The 14,899-nt window shown below is 48.1% G+C and overlaps 1 protein-coding gene across 1 annotated transcript; it reads right to left on the bottom strand.

The window, feature by feature from the left end:
- Window positions 1–7,081: 7,081 nt before the first annotated feature.
- Gdf2 (growth differentiation factor 2) lies at window positions 7,082–11,858 on the bottom strand. The gene is made up of 2 exons (XM_031361860.1): window positions 11,441–11,858; window positions 7,082–8,370 (listed from the first exon to the last, which is right to left on the bottom strand). Exons 1-2 carry the CDS (start codon window positions 11,781–11,783, stop codon window positions 7,427–7,429), a joined length of 1,287 nt encoding a protein of 428 aa, XP_031217720.1. The 5' UTR covers window positions 11,784–11,858; the 3' UTR covers window positions 7,082–7,426.
- Window positions 11,859–14,899: the final 3,041 nt, after the last annotated feature.

Here is a 14,899-nt window from a genome sequence, read left to right as displayed (position 1 = left end):
GCAGGCAGACAGAAGGTCTGGGGCTCAACATGGAGTTAGATGTGAGGCTCCCAGCTCTGCTAAGCCTTTAATCCTGTCTAATTCAAGCGCATGAGCCAGGGGACTCTGAAGATGAGGCCAGGATGGTTTGACCCGGAAGGAACATTGCATCTCATCTTACTGAGCCATGTCTGCATAGAATAACACAAATAATTGCATTTTGAATTTGAGTTCCTGCTGCATGCTAGACCCTGTGATATGCTCTCTATGCTCAGGGTTTTTTTTTTTGTTTGTTTGTTTGTTTGTTTTTGGTTTTGTTTGTTTGTTTGTTTTTTTAATCTATAAACAAATATCATTTTCCCACTGCTGTAGGTGACCCATGGCTCTGGAATTAGGCAGATGCAGTTAAGAGGTCTGACCTTGCTACTGTTTATTCAGAGATGTGGGAAAGTATCTGATTTGTTCTGCAGACTGAGTTATTGAGTAGGTTAAATATAAATGCGTTCACAAAGCATTGCAGTGTCTGGAAGTTACTGATGAAAACTCTATAATGAATGTCATATATATTTTATTGCCAGGGAGTAAGGTTCAACCCACTGTTTCAGATGGAGACAGGTGACAGCGAGAAGAGGCTGAATAGGCTACCACCACCTCAGATACTGTGAAGGCTGAGTCTAGGGCCATTGTCAGCCTCAGGGATTGAAACTTATTCCTATACCCTGATTATGCTTCTAGGTATAATATATGCCAGTACCTCACAACTTTACAACAAGATGAATAAAAGGTCTGGACACTAGTATAGGATGTGACAGCTGAGAGGGACAAGAGATCAATAATTTCAGATCAGATAAGGCTAATTGATCTAGCGAGCCTCATTCTCTTTGTGAATGGAGATCCCCGTTAGTTAGGGGCTCAGCTTCAGCCTAGTGCTTGCCGTGAGAAGTGAGCAGCTCTCTGTGGTCCTCCACAGAGTATACGGTCATTCTCATACCGGCAGGATCACATCTGGGAGCCAGTCCTAGGTGCATTTGCTATATTCTACCCTTTTCTCATGAAAGTGATGTGGACTTTTGCTCATGCTTGATTGGCTCTGGGTATCAAAGACTACTCACCATGGAGTGGTCTTTAGACCACTCAGAACTCTTGCTTTGTCCAGGCAGCCTCTTAGTGGGCACATTTCTCTCATTTAGCCAGTATCTTTGGTCAGCCTGTAGGGGGCGTTGTATAAACAGGGATTAGCAGCTGGTGCTGCCACTTCCGGTTCCCATCATCTGGCTTCTTGCGTTCTATCCAGAACACATGGCTGGGCTTGGTGGACAGCAGGCAGAGTCCCACCGTGTCTCAGCAGGCAGCCAGAGAAGGTGGTCTCCTCGGTGGTGATGAGAGAGGTGACTCTGTGAGCTGGAAACACACAAGTCAAGTTCTGGAAATCATTATCTGAAGATGTTTACCAAGTGGTTTATGAAGGCCAAAGAGGTCAATTAGCTAAAACAAACATATTTTTAGCTCATTAGGATTTGTTTAATACCCAAGTGACATATGGTCTCATCACCCCACTGTTTGCAGCCAATGGAAACGAGGCAGACTTACTGTCAGAATCAGCCTGGGGTGGCACGCCACAGACAGGAGGCCTCTCTGGGGGTGACTGAGCCTTTTTCAACCTCCACCTGGGAAAATCCAACTCTAAGCATGTAGTCAGAGTTCTTCTGTGAGCACGTAGCTGTCACTGCTGAAGCCAGGCCAAGCCCTGGACAGGGAGAGGGTGAATACCAGGAAAAATGCTGGTTCTGTATTCCTTTGTTTGTTTGTTTTGGTTTTTTGGCAACATGTACCACAAAGATATCCTCTAAAAATATGAGCTAAAAGGTTCTCATTCATACAAATGCACAGAGCTGTCCAGTGTGGCTGCAAAACAAACTAGCTACAACCCTTACCACTGCCTAGGGAACATGATATCTTGGTTAGGTGACATGGGATCTGGACTAGGTTATAGACATGTATTAATACATTTGTCTGGACGCCATCAATCTGTCCGTATTTTGATGTCTCCTCCCTTCAGTACTGCATTACGGTGTCATAATGCCCATCATAGACAAGTTAAAGGAGGAAAGCGTTATATTGGTTCCCTATTTCAGAGCATTCACCTGGCTCTATTGCTTTTAGGCCTGCCTGGGTCAGAACATGCTAGAGCAAAGCTGCTCATCCCATCGTGGTATGAGGGAGGGGAGGGGCAGAGAGAGAGGGGGCTGGATGAGAGAGGAGGGAGTGGAGAGGAGAGGTGGGATGGGAGGATGGGAGAAGAAAGGGGGAGGGATGAGAGGGAGAGGGAAGAGAGGAAGAGAGAGAGAGAGAGAGAGAGAGAGAGAGAGAGAGAGAGAGAGAGAGAGAGAGACGCTCACTTTTCAATGTCACTCCCCAAACCCTTCCTTTGAAGATGAAGAGTCACTTGGAAGTGTAAGACAGGATGCCTCCTTCCAAGTTGCTTTTGGTCAGTGTTGTGTGAAACAGTGAAACACAATAGAAGCCCTATCCAGTTAGTTCTTCAATGCTGCTTTGGGGTCCTCAGGTTTTACTTCTTCCTCAGCAGCATGTGAGCCTACTGTTTCTTGGGCTGGCTTGACTTTGGCATCTTTTTAAAAATTAATTAGTTAATTAATTAATTTACATCAAATGTTTCCCCTATCCCAGTCCCTTCTCACAGAAACCCTCCCCCTCCTTTTCTTCTCTGAGAGGGTGGGGCTTCCCCTGGGTATCCCTCCACCCCTGGTACATCAAGATCTGGCAGAGAGACTTGAAATGCCAGGGTGGGAGCATCCTGTCTCACTGAGTCCAGACAAGATAACCTGCTGGGGAATGGACACCATAGGCAGGCTACTGCTTTAGGGAGAGTCTCCACTCTAGTTGTTGGGAGCTCCACATAGAGACTGAGCTGCTATCTGCTATCTGCCAAGGGTCTTAGTCCAGCCTGTGTATGCTCTTTGGTTGGTAGCTCAGTCTCTGAGAGTCCCCAAGGGTACAGGTTAGTTGACTCTGTTGGTCTTCCTGTGGAGTTCCTATCCCCTCCGGGACCTTCAATCCTTCCCCCAACTCTTTCATAAGAGACCCCGATTCCTCACCCAGTGTTTGGCTGTGGGTATCTGCATATGTCTGGCTCAGCTGCTGGGTGGAGCCTCTCAGAGGACAGTTATGCTAGGCTCCTGTCTGCAAGCATACAAGAGTATCATTGATAGTGTCAGGGACTGGTGTTTAGACTTTGGCATTTTCTGACATTATAAAGAAACCAGTTATCTACCATAGCAATCATTTCATTAAAAATGGGTAAGCAGGCGGGAGAGAGGACTCAGTGGATAAAATACTTGCCATAGAAGCCCGAGGACTGCACTTCTGACCCTCAGCACCCACATCAATCCCAGATGAGCATGATGGTTTGTCTATAATCCCAGCACGTAGAAGGCAGAGGTGGGATTCCCAGAGCAAGCTGGGATTGGATAGCTAGATTGGGATTGGGATATCCCAATTCTAGCTAGATTAGGATAATGCCTGAGCTCTTAGTTTAAATGAGAGAGCCTGCCTCAAGATGGAGACTGACAGACACTTGACATGCATGAGCATCCCTCCTCACATGCATGCACACACATGAGAATATTGATGCACACATGTGCATATCATATAAACAAAAAAAAAATACGGGGAAGTTGATGAATGCCCCAAATCACACATGGCTTTTATGATCAGTATTTATTGTCCTTGCTTTATATACACTTTGGCCTGGAAAGTGACATAGACTAGAGAGGTTCCCCACTTGCTCAGACCTGCACACCATTCAACATATCAGCTGCAGCAAAGCAGTTTCTACAGTCACCATCTACTGCCTTTATTAAGATGATCCTATGTTAGGGATCATCAGTGCTAAAGGAATCATCAGGGTCAGAACAGACGCTTGCAGAGAGACTGACAGGGCTCCAAGTCAGGAACAGCCCCCCCCCCCACCTCCCCGCCTGATGAGCTAGGATGTGCACTAGTGGAAGGAGCCCATTCCTGGTGAACAGTAGTGGTGAGCAGAGAGCTGTCTGAGTGGTGATCACTTACAGAGTACAGATTGCTATGAATAGAGAAAGGGGATCTAAGCAGGACACTCTCTGACAAACCACCCAGGGTGTCCGGCTCAGGTATGGCCACTGTCTCCTCGCTATCCTTGTGAAAGGTGAAAGACAGTGTGAGGCAGACAGTGGCATGCATCCTAGCTCTTCCCCCATGGAGTTGTCCTGTGGATAAAACTGACTGCCTCACTGATTGGAGAAACCTTGTGGGCAGGGACAAGAGGGTCATCAGGTCCTAGGGCAGGCATTCTGCATTAGAACATGAATTCTGTCTTTCTAGATTTGTGAGGCCTGAGATCTGTCCCTCTTTTAAAGTGTCCAGCACATTTTACTCAGCTGTCTTCAGCTCTCTCCCCTTGCTCCTTGCACAGAGAAAAGGTCGGAAAAGAGGCAGAGGGCAGCTTCTCACTGAGCAGCCTAGGACAGGGCTCTCCTTCCACAGCTTCAGCATCTCCATGCACATTGCAGTGATCACTTTACCACAAGTGGAAGATGCTTTAGGAGCTGTGTCCAATGTAGCATTGCAGGTGGGTCCATGAGCCGGGTAAGCCGCCCAAGGATGAACATATCACATTTCAACGCATAGTCATGGGTGAGCAAGTTTCAACAAATGCTATGTGAAAATAACCCAGTGCCATGGAAGCTAGAGACCCCTTGTAGGTTTTGTCTTTGTGCACTGTACAACACCAGTTTTTTTCTAAGCCACGGGGCACATTGGCCCTCCAGAAGTGGACCAAAGCAAGTGGCTATGGTCCTATCTCCGGAAGGCTCATAATTATGAGAGGCACAAGTCAGGAGGATGCCAGCTTTCCATGCTGGGCCTGACAACTGTATAACAGTGGTGTCACGTGCATAGGGATGGAGATGCTGAGGTGCAGCTGTGTTTCTGGAAGGAGAAGTCCTCTGTGGTAGCTGATGAGTCAGGACCTAAAATACAAGCACACACATAGGGGCGTCTGCCTGGTGTCCATTTATTTTAATGACACTGAAGTCAAAATTTATTGTTTTCTGTAAGGGACTCTAACTCCAGCCTTGCCCTCTGTGGAGTCCTTGGGTAGGAGATGATCTCCTGATCCAGGACTGATGCTCTCCAGAGCTAGAAGATCCAGGAGGCCAGAGTGGATGGTGCTAGAGTTTGGGTCCTCCCTCACAGGTGATGGGAGCTGTTGTGTAGCTGGAAATTGGAAGTGGGGTGAGCAGAGCCTTGGTCTGGGGATGGAGAACAGGGGTGAGCTTGTGGGGCAAGTTTGGCTGGAGAGATGGGCTTCTGAGCATGACAGTGGTGGACAGACACTGGCAGAGACACCCTTGCACACTGGGTGGAGAAAATCTAAGGTTATCTGTCCTCTGAAGTGTGTATGTGGGGTAGGGGAGAATAAAGTGGGGCAGCTAACTTCCAGAAAACTTCTGTCCACATAGTTGCTCATGGCAGCACATGCACTTTTATGCACACATGTGTGCACACGTGTGTGTGTATGAGTACAAGCACACACACAAACACACACACACACACACACACACACACACACACACACACGTTCACTGACCCCAATGTGCAGATGCCACACACCTTCACCTTGTGGAAGCTTCATGTCCTTCCCCTCTGGCTAGCCCAGGGAAACTAATGGCACATCTCCTAGGGGTTAATTAGAGCAGATTGGCAGGCCTGAGGAACTGGAGACCTTTCCGCTCTGACCTTACATTCAGGAAAGGCACATACCAGGCATTAGACTTTATTTCTAAGTAAAATTCTCCCTCACACACACAGACACATCACTGGGACCTGAAGAAGACGTCACTACCCACCACTACCTGTGACAGCACTGCCATGCCATGCTGCCTGGCATGTATTAGGGATTCATCTTTTCTCCAGCTCTTACAATTAAACACCAGTGCTCCATTGTGTTCATGGTAAAGTTGGTCATTCCATGTAAACATTTAATGCAAATCCTTTTTAAAATTATGTTGGAGTCAATGAGAGTGGTCCAGATGTTTTGAAGTCCTTTGGGCTCTGAATGCCAGGGGGCTCTTCCTTACCCCATTCAGTCCTAAGAGCTACCAGGAGAGTTAGATGGGAGGTTGAGGCACAGGAACAACAATGCTGATCTCCCTGGGGACCCACTCCTCAAGGAATCTGACTGGTGCAGGCAGACTCAATAGTATTCAGTGAGGAAGATGAAGGAGCAGAGCTCTCTTTAGATGCCAGGAGCTCTCACAAGTAAGGCTGGACTTCTAATCACTGGAGTGCAGGCCACCAGGGAAGGAAAATAGTTAAGTTTCATAATTAACCGAAGCAATTTGATCCCAATAAATTTGAACCCCAGACTTGTCTCCTGTGGAGTCTTTAGGCAGGAGATGCTCCTGCCTGGGGAGCTGGCCAGGCAGAGTAGATATCTTCAGAGGCCCAAGCCATAGGCAGTCTCTCCCAGATGCTTACAGAATCATAATAAAGCATTGCGATGGCCTTGCATGACTCCCAAAACTCCCAAGGACTGCACCAGGGTCAAAGTGGCTCGCGTCACATTGAGCGTCAGAGGGCTGAGGTCCTGAACTGCCTCCCTTCTGTGGTTGCTTGGGGCTACTTCTTCAGGGGAGGAGTGTTATCATAAATCACATGGCCACAGAGTGAGCACAGATGTGGAGCAAGCAGATCCTGTTGGAGCACAGCAAGCAGCCTGTTTGTGGTGGTGGGCATGGACCTGGCTCAGCCCTGCCTGGCATCTTGCTGGGCCTTCAATATCTAGGGACTCCATCAATACACACTGATCTGCTAAACTACATGTGACACTTGGGAAGGTCTCAGACTTTGGGGCCCCACAGACCCGGGGTAGAATCCTGTAGCTGAGCCACAGTAATTGGCTTGCTGAGTTTTGGTCTCTACAAGTGACAGTCAGAGGTCACGATGCACATCTCAGTGGGTAGTGGGTAGTGACAGGAGACAGCAGCTGGAGTCCACTCCTTCCTTCATACTTGAGGTTGTTGGAATGAGTCTCAGCTTCCGGGACTCTGCGACTCCAGTGACTCTCTGTACATCACCTGTATCTTCTACTAGTTTCTGACTGTTTTCCTGCTGTTCCCAGATCATCTGCCTCCCACTCCGCGTTCCCTTTTCGACATCTCTTTTCTACCCACCAACCCTTCCAGGGTCTCCTGCTCTGCTCACAGGCCCGCATACCCCAGTCATTGTCACTTCAGCAGAGGGACCCACTGGACACAAGAAGGGCAACTGGCTCCTTTTCTTCTCAAGAATGGTTTCAGATCAACTTAGGCATGCCATGTGCAGAAGATGCAGGACCTTACCAGGACCTCTTCCCTGTCCTGTATCCCCACCTGGGTGGCTGCAAGGACTACCTGCACCCACACTCAGCCACACTCATCCCCTCGTAGTGGTACTTGAGGGTCGGCACCCCCATGTCGTCCTTGTACAGGATGGAGATAGGACTCAGTTTGGTGGGGACGCAGCAGGCTTTGCCCACCTTTGTGGGGAACTTGAGATGTACCAGGGTCTGCACGATGGCGTGTTTGGTGGGCGTCACGTCATCAGCCAGTGGGAAGAAGCAACCTCCTTTACACTCGTAGGCGTCATATTCCTTGGGTGCAATGATCCAGCTGTCCCAGCCGATGTCCTCAAAGTTTACCCTGAGAGAAGTCTTCTGGCAGTGGCTGCTGGCTCCAGTGCTCCTCTTCCTTCTAGCTAAAAGTGGTCCCACAGCTGTGTATCCATCTAGACCTTCCTCCTCATGGCTCTCGCCTGCCTCCTGGTAAGCAGTTTTGGATGTCTTCACAAGTACTGTCTCCTGCTCATGGCCGATCATCTCCTTCAGCTCCAGTCTGGTTTCCTTGGTCCCATTGCTGCGGTCATTGGAGAAGACAACAAAGAAGGGCAGGTTTTTGGAGCCTGGAGGGACACTGATGTCCAGTGTGTCACAGCCCTCCCTATGGCTCTGCACTGTCACCTCTAGCTTATTTTTGTTGGTCGTGGAGTCCACCCTGACCCACCGCTTCACGGCACTTGATACTTCTAAGGTCTCCCAGCCTTCATCCCGAATGTCCTGGGACACCAAGAAGGTCTTGGTGCCCGAGGCGTGGTCCCAGGTCTCATCGACACCTAGAATATCATAAACGACCATGTTTCCTTCCAGCCCATGAGTGGAGTCCACATGATTTTGACAGGAGACATAGAGACGGAGCTCAGCCCTGGTGATCTGCTCGTGCCTAGGGATGGAGATGTTGAAGATCAGGATGTGTTTCTGGAAGGGGAACTCCTCTGTGGCAGGTGTCGATATGGCATCTGAAATGCAAACACATGCAGAGGGCCATCTGCCTGGTGTCCATTTTTATGATACCAAAGCCAAACTTCATGATCTACTATGAAGGACACCTAAGATGATAGATTTTGTTGCTATTGCTCCACTCTGTGTCATTTAGAACCTCAGTAGAAGGTTCTCTTAGGATTGTTCCAGGAAAAGCAGAGGCAGGTACCTTCAGCCAGTGTTAGCAGTATCTAGTATTAATTGAGCATCTACTATGAGCCTGGCCTTAGACCATGAGTTGGGGAGCATCTAGTTATTATTCCAACTTTACAAGTGGAGATCAGTCTCCATAGCATCGGATGTATAGCATTGAAACTATACACCTGTGCAAGCAGTTAGGTGGCATTTGCAACTAAGGCAAGCCAGAAAAAGTTCATTGTTAGCTTTAGAGTAAAGATGCTACCTTGCTGGCAGGGGAACATTGATGTCAAATATTTAATCAAAAACCAAAATAAAAAAATATTTAGATGAAGCCAAACATTGCAGCATTGGAGTAACGGTGTTCATAGCTTCTATCAAAAGTGAAAGTGCATTTTTTTCTTTTAGAGGAAAAGGTATCTTCATGCCAACAGCATTGTCATGCTAGGCAAAAAAAAAAAAAAAAAAAAAATGGGGATTTTCTCTTAGCTTCGTAATTATCTGCTTCCCACTTCTCCTGGGCTGTGGCTTGACCACAGACATTGCCGTTCATGGGTCAGTGCCAACACTCAATCACTGAATTATCCTTGGGAGACATGTTCTGATATACCCACTGGATGCCTGGAAGTACAGCTAGTTCTAAGTCCTGCACAGAGTGTTCCTTCTGTATGCATGCACGCCTGTGCTGATGGCAGTGTGCAAAGCAGGCTTGGCAAAAACTTAACTGAGAGTGAAGAAAATGCGAAGGTATGTTTAGGAAAACAAACCTGTGACAAATGTAACCTCGAAATTATGAGTTGTTTGTTTCTGGATCTACATTTAACGGTTACGGACAACAGTAGAACCTCAGAAACAGGCCTCGGCTCTCTCAGATTCGCGGGGGGTGGGAGGGAAGGGTGTGTGGGAGCGGGGCTCCTTACGTGGAAGGATGAGCAGAAGCCCGTGCTACCTTGAAACCTAGCAACTGGTCTGAAGAATGGAGGTGTCAATCCTGACTCCCTCGTTGGGCTTGTATCCCTGGGAATTTCTGAGCGTCTTGGTGCCTCAGTTTCCTCTCTTGTATAATCGGGCCCATCTTTATCATTTTATCAAGGTGGTTCATGAAACTTACAGGCCGGCCATGAGCCAATGGCTGTACCCCTCCCACCCCATGTGACAAAGACTCTGGCTCTCTGTGGTCTCCCCCTCATCACGGATGCACCAATCAAGCTTCTGAGTAATGTGGTGAATGCTGTGGCGTACCAGACAGTGAGAACTCTGCATTGCACTCATCGCTGAAAGCGCCCTCACTAAGGCTACCTCCACAGTGGCTGTGGGACTGCTGCCTGCCACTAGAAACCACAGGCCCGTGGTGATTAGACGATTGCTTCCTAGGTCATGTGTGAGTGCTGTTGATGTTGCTGCTGCTCAGTGCATGGAATAATTGTGCCAAAGATGTGTGTGTAGAGGGGTTGGTATCTCTGGCTGGGCTTCACATTCTGGATCTTGGAATATGATGAGTTAGGCCCCAATTAAAAAACAAAAACAAAAGCAAAATCCAGCCTTTCTCCTAAGCAGAGATCCTAAACAATCCTAGGGGTCTGGTGACCTGCAAATTCTATGTTTTTAAAAATAAAGCCATATATATATTATATTTAATTGTAATTATAATTACCTCACCTCCGTGTTTACCATCCAATCTTCTTAAATCAAGAACACTTGACATTGAGAACATATTGGACAGACACACTGCCCCCTACCTCTTCTAGTCCTACTCTATTGACATTTTAAAATCTGGGTAAAAATGCACTTTATTTAAATTTAATTAATATTAAATAAAGCAAGTTCCCTTGAAATTTCTGTTGGGCAGTCAGAAAACTCAGCAGCACTGAGCATGTATGGTGGTAACAAGTGTCCTTAGACACACACATTCTGCCTGCTGGACAGATCTGGCCATGCCCGGCTGTGGCCCTGAACTGGTACGCTTAGGCATTTGCAAATCTCTGGATCAGAAAGAGAGAGGCCCTGGGCACCTGGTCCTTCAGAGCAAGATGCCAACACAGGAGAAGGGGAACTGGTTCTATGCAGGAAGTAGGGCCAGCGATGTGACCTTGCGAAGGGTTCCTGACCTGGGTTCCTCAGCCCTAGCAAGCCCAGCTTTCTGTTCAGTAACTCGTTCTACCCATATTCTGGAGTTCCCTGAGCTGTGAGTTACAGACCTCACTTCCGTGTTTACCATCCAATCTTCTTAAATCAAGGACACTTGACATTGAGAACATATTGGACAGACACACTGCCCCCTGTCTCTTCTAGTCCTACTCTATTGACATTTTAAAATCTGGATAAAAATGCACTTTATAAGAGAGAACCTGTTTTTCTTTTAAAGCTGAAAAACATACAAGTTTATTGCAGACTAAGTGAACAATCTGTTTCTAAGTCAGAAGAAGAGAGGAAAGAAGAGAGGAAGATAGGAAGGGAAGAAGAAGAGAAGTCGAGAGGAAAGAAAAGGGAGGAGAGGGAAGAGGAGGGAGGGGAAAGTAGGGGAGGCAGGAAGGAGAGCAAAGGAGGCTGAAGCAGAAACTGGGAAATGAGAAGGAAAGGGAGTGGACAGAGGGAAGCAGAAACCTGGTATACTGGATACCTACGGGGTTAACTGTGGATGTGCCTCTGGGAAGGAGCCAGGCTGTGCATCAGATCCTTTAGTGTGATGGACAGGACCTATGATTTGCACTGCCCTGTAGGGAAGCCATTAGCTACACGCAAATGATGAACAGAAAATTCGTATTTTCTTCCTGTTTCGTTGAGGGTCACTTCAACAGAAACCTGAAGATCTGTTGTGGTCAGTGGCCGTCCCACCTAGCAGAGCCACTTCACTGTGGAGGCAGGGTGCAGTATGTCCCACCCCGTGGAACCCTGGGGGAAGCACTGTACCTTCCACGCTGAAGCTCCGCACGATGTTGGAGGCAGGTGTGGATGACTTGTCTGTAGTGTATCTGTTGTACAAGTCGATCATGTACTGGGGTGGCTCCGCTCTGGTTTTGTCCTGGGAAGGAATGCCACTCAGGTTAAGGCTGCGGAGGAAATCCACCTTCATGTTCTCCAGGAACATCTTCAGGTCAAAGACGCCCTCCTCTCCACCTCCAGACAATCCCAGTGAGCTGTGGGCATTTCCCTCAGGGGATGTCTGCCCCCAGCTCTGCAGCGGCTTCTGCTGCGTGGGACAGACCAGCAGGAACAGCGGGAGCAGGGCCACCTGGAAGGCCCCAGGGGACATCTTGGGCCCTGAAGGGGGCCTGCGGGGCTGGTGTGGTATATTACTAGGTGCAATGAGGAGCCCAGGAGGAAAAGGCCCACATTGTCGTGTTGGCTGCTTAGCCGGGAGCTTGGCTGGCTCTCGTTCTCCCCAACAATCCAACAATCCTCCACTCTTCTTATCTGGGTGTGGATGCTATGCTCGGACCTCTTATCTAAGGCAGCTCTCTTTAATGAAGACTGTATAAACATCTGACAAGCACCAGGGGCTGGTGGGAAGGAGGCTGACTACTGTAAGGATCGGCATTTCTCCGGAGGGTCATCCACCCTAATTAGGATCTTTCTTCATTTCCTTGCTGGCTTCGTTCAGGCAGGGGCACACAGACCTTATCCTGCTGGACCACAGAAACGAAGAATTCAGAAAATGAGGCTGGGAAGTTCCACAAATATAGAAAGCTCATCAAGTACCCAGAAGATGATACAAACTGTGGGGGTCAGGAAGGTGGAGTGATGTGGGAGATTGCGTCAGGGCTAGACGAAGTCTGGTCCTTGTGGTGTCAGGACCCGACAGTGTATCTAGGCACTGCCTTCCGAGGAAAGAGCTCCTAAGTGTTGAGAGTGGAGTGTGCATGGGCCCAGAACATTCAGTGGACTGGTGACTTCCCAGCCAACACACATGATGCCTCCTCTCCCCGCTGTTCCTCCAAGCTGTGGCCTCAGCCCTTTGAGCCTCCTTTTAGAAGATGTGTTTGTAAAGAATTCTCAACTGATGAATACCGAATGGCTGAGAAGCACCTAAAGAAATGTTCAACATCCTTAGTCATCAGGGAAATGCAAATCAAAACAACCCTGAGATTCCACCTCACACCAGTCAGATTGGCTAGGATAAAAAGCTCAGGTGATAGCAGATGCTGGAGAGGTTGTGGAGAAAGAGGAACACTCCTTCATTGCTGGTGGAATTGCAAGCTGGTACAACCACTCTGGAAATCAGTTGGCGGTTCCCCTGGAAATTGGATATAGTTCTACCAGAGGACCCAGCTATAACACTCCTGAGCATATACCCAGAAAATACTCCAACATGTAATAAGGACACATGCTCCACCATGTTCATAGCAGCCTTATTTATAATAGCCAGAAACTGGAAACAACCCAGATGTCCCTCAACAGAAGAATGGATACAGAAATTGTGGTACATCTACACAATGGAGAACTACTCAGCTATTAAAAACAATGAATTTATGAAATTCTTAGGGAAATGGATAGATCTGGAGAATATCATCCTGAGTGAGGTAACCCAATCACAAAAAGAACAGGAATACAGGAAGAACAACCCATAAACCACAAGAAACTCAAGAAGAAGGAAGACCAAAATTTGGATATTTCATTCCTTCTTAAAAGGAGGAACAAAATACCCACAGAAGGAGTTGCAGAGACTAACTATGGAGCAGAGACTGAAGGAAGGACAATCCAGACTGATATAGCTGTCTCCTGGGAGGCTCTGACAATACCTGACTAATACAGATGTAGAGGCTCACAGCCATCCATTGAACTGAGTACACGGTCCCCAATGAAGGAGTTAGAGAAAGGACCAAAGGAGCTGAAGGATTTGCAGCCCATTAGGATGAACAACAATATGAACTAACTAGTACCCTCAGAGCTCCCAGGGACTCAACCACCATTCAAGGACTGCACATGGTGGGACTGATTGCTCTGGCAGCACATGTATAGTAGAGGACTGCAAAGTCGATCATCAATGGGAAGAAAGGACCTCGGCCCTGTGAAGGTTCTGTGCCCCAATGTAGGGGAATGCCAGGGCCAGTAAGTGAGAGAGGGTGGAGTGGCAAGCAGGGGGAGGGGAGAGGCAACAGGGGTTCTTGTTTTTGTTTTTGTTTTTTTGTTTTGGAGGGGGAACTGGGAAAGGAGAAATCATATGACATGTAAATAAAGAAAATATCTAATAAAAAGAAATAGAAGTGTTTGCATACATGTAGGCCCCTGCCAGCTCCTGACAATGGGTGGCTATGTTCAAGTTACCCTCCAGTGCTGGCTCTGACTGTGCTGGGAGGGAGGGCGGGGGGAAGCTCTGTGTTAAGGTTAGCTGTTTATTAGAACCACAAACAGGTATCTGAGGCTCTGAGATCCAGCCCTGACCCTGGTCTGTGTGGTACTGGTATATATAAGCAAGTGCACAAGTGTAGGTGTGTGTGTGTGTGTGTGTGTGTGTGTGTGTGTGTGTGTATTCAGAATATGAGTATTCAGAGGGTGACTTGGTTCATGTTGGCGGGGAAGCCACCTAGATCATAGTTCTCAGCCAGGAGACCCACAGAGAACTTGGAGCTCACAGGAGCAGTTGAGCAGCTCGACTGAGACTGATCCTATGTCCAGAGATGGCTTCTCTCCTGTGAGGGCTGCTTGAGTGAGCCCAAAGACAGTGTTTAAAAGCCGTGTCCTCCATCTGTTTCCATCACAAGTAGCATTAATCAAAGTGAAAAAAGAAGACAGTTAAAAATACTTGGGATGTATGGCAGCCTACTCCGAGGAAGATGGTGTATGATAGTCTGTGCTGTCAGGGCTCCTGGGGAGAGGGAACAGAGGGCCAAGAAAGCTTAAGACATTGCTGGATGGGCCATGGCAAGCTGTGGTCAGAGATCTCAGAGTGGGAGGGTGAAACCAGGAACTGCCAGGGAGAACTTGTACCTACCCTTTTAAAGACACTATGAGGAGAGGAGGGGAGGGTATGGCCCGAAGAGATGCTGCTTGCCGCTGAAAGAGGAAGTGGGCTGGGCACCTATTCTGTGTAAGAAGCAGAGGGCTGGGAAAGATGAATGCAATGCATGCTAAGCCCAAGAGATGGAGCTGAAGCTGCAGAGCCAGTGGGCCAGGAGGAGGTGGAGAATGAGATCTGTAGCCTCATGATGTGCCATAGCCTCTAGGGTCCACAGAATCCCTCCACAACCAAGAGTCTGAGCACAAGGGCCATAGAAAGCATAGTGAGTTCACTAGTGTCTCATGAAGGCCACAGGGAACTTCAGGTTCCCTGCTGAGAGCTGTGTGAGTCAAAGTCCACACAGTCAGCACTACCTGTGCATTTCCCAGTCTGGGGCGTCTTCTATGTGTGTAGTAGAGTTGTCTCCATGA

This window comes from Mastomys coucha, unplaced genomic scaffold (assembly GCF_008632895.1).
Source record: "Mastomys coucha isolate ucsf_1 unplaced genomic scaffold, UCSF_Mcou_1 pScaffold9, whole genome shotgun sequence".
Taxonomy (NCBI): domain Eukaryota; kingdom Metazoa; phylum Chordata; class Mammalia; order Rodentia; family Muridae; genus Mastomys; species Mastomys coucha.
The sequence above is the reverse complement of the archived record's forward strand: the minus strand, read 5'-3'. Positions and strand labels throughout refer to the sequence as shown.

Excerpts from the sequence above, each read along its gene's own strand:
- Gdf2 (XM_031361860.1), bottom strand. The coding sequence starts at position 11,783 with ATGTCCCCTGGGGCCTTCCAGGTGGCCCTGCTCCCGCTGTTCCTGCTG. Across the intron at positions 8,371-11,440 it reads GCGGAGCTTCAGCGTGGAAG|ATGCCATATCGACACCTGCC; the intron begins GTACAGTGCTTC and ends TTTGCATTTCAG.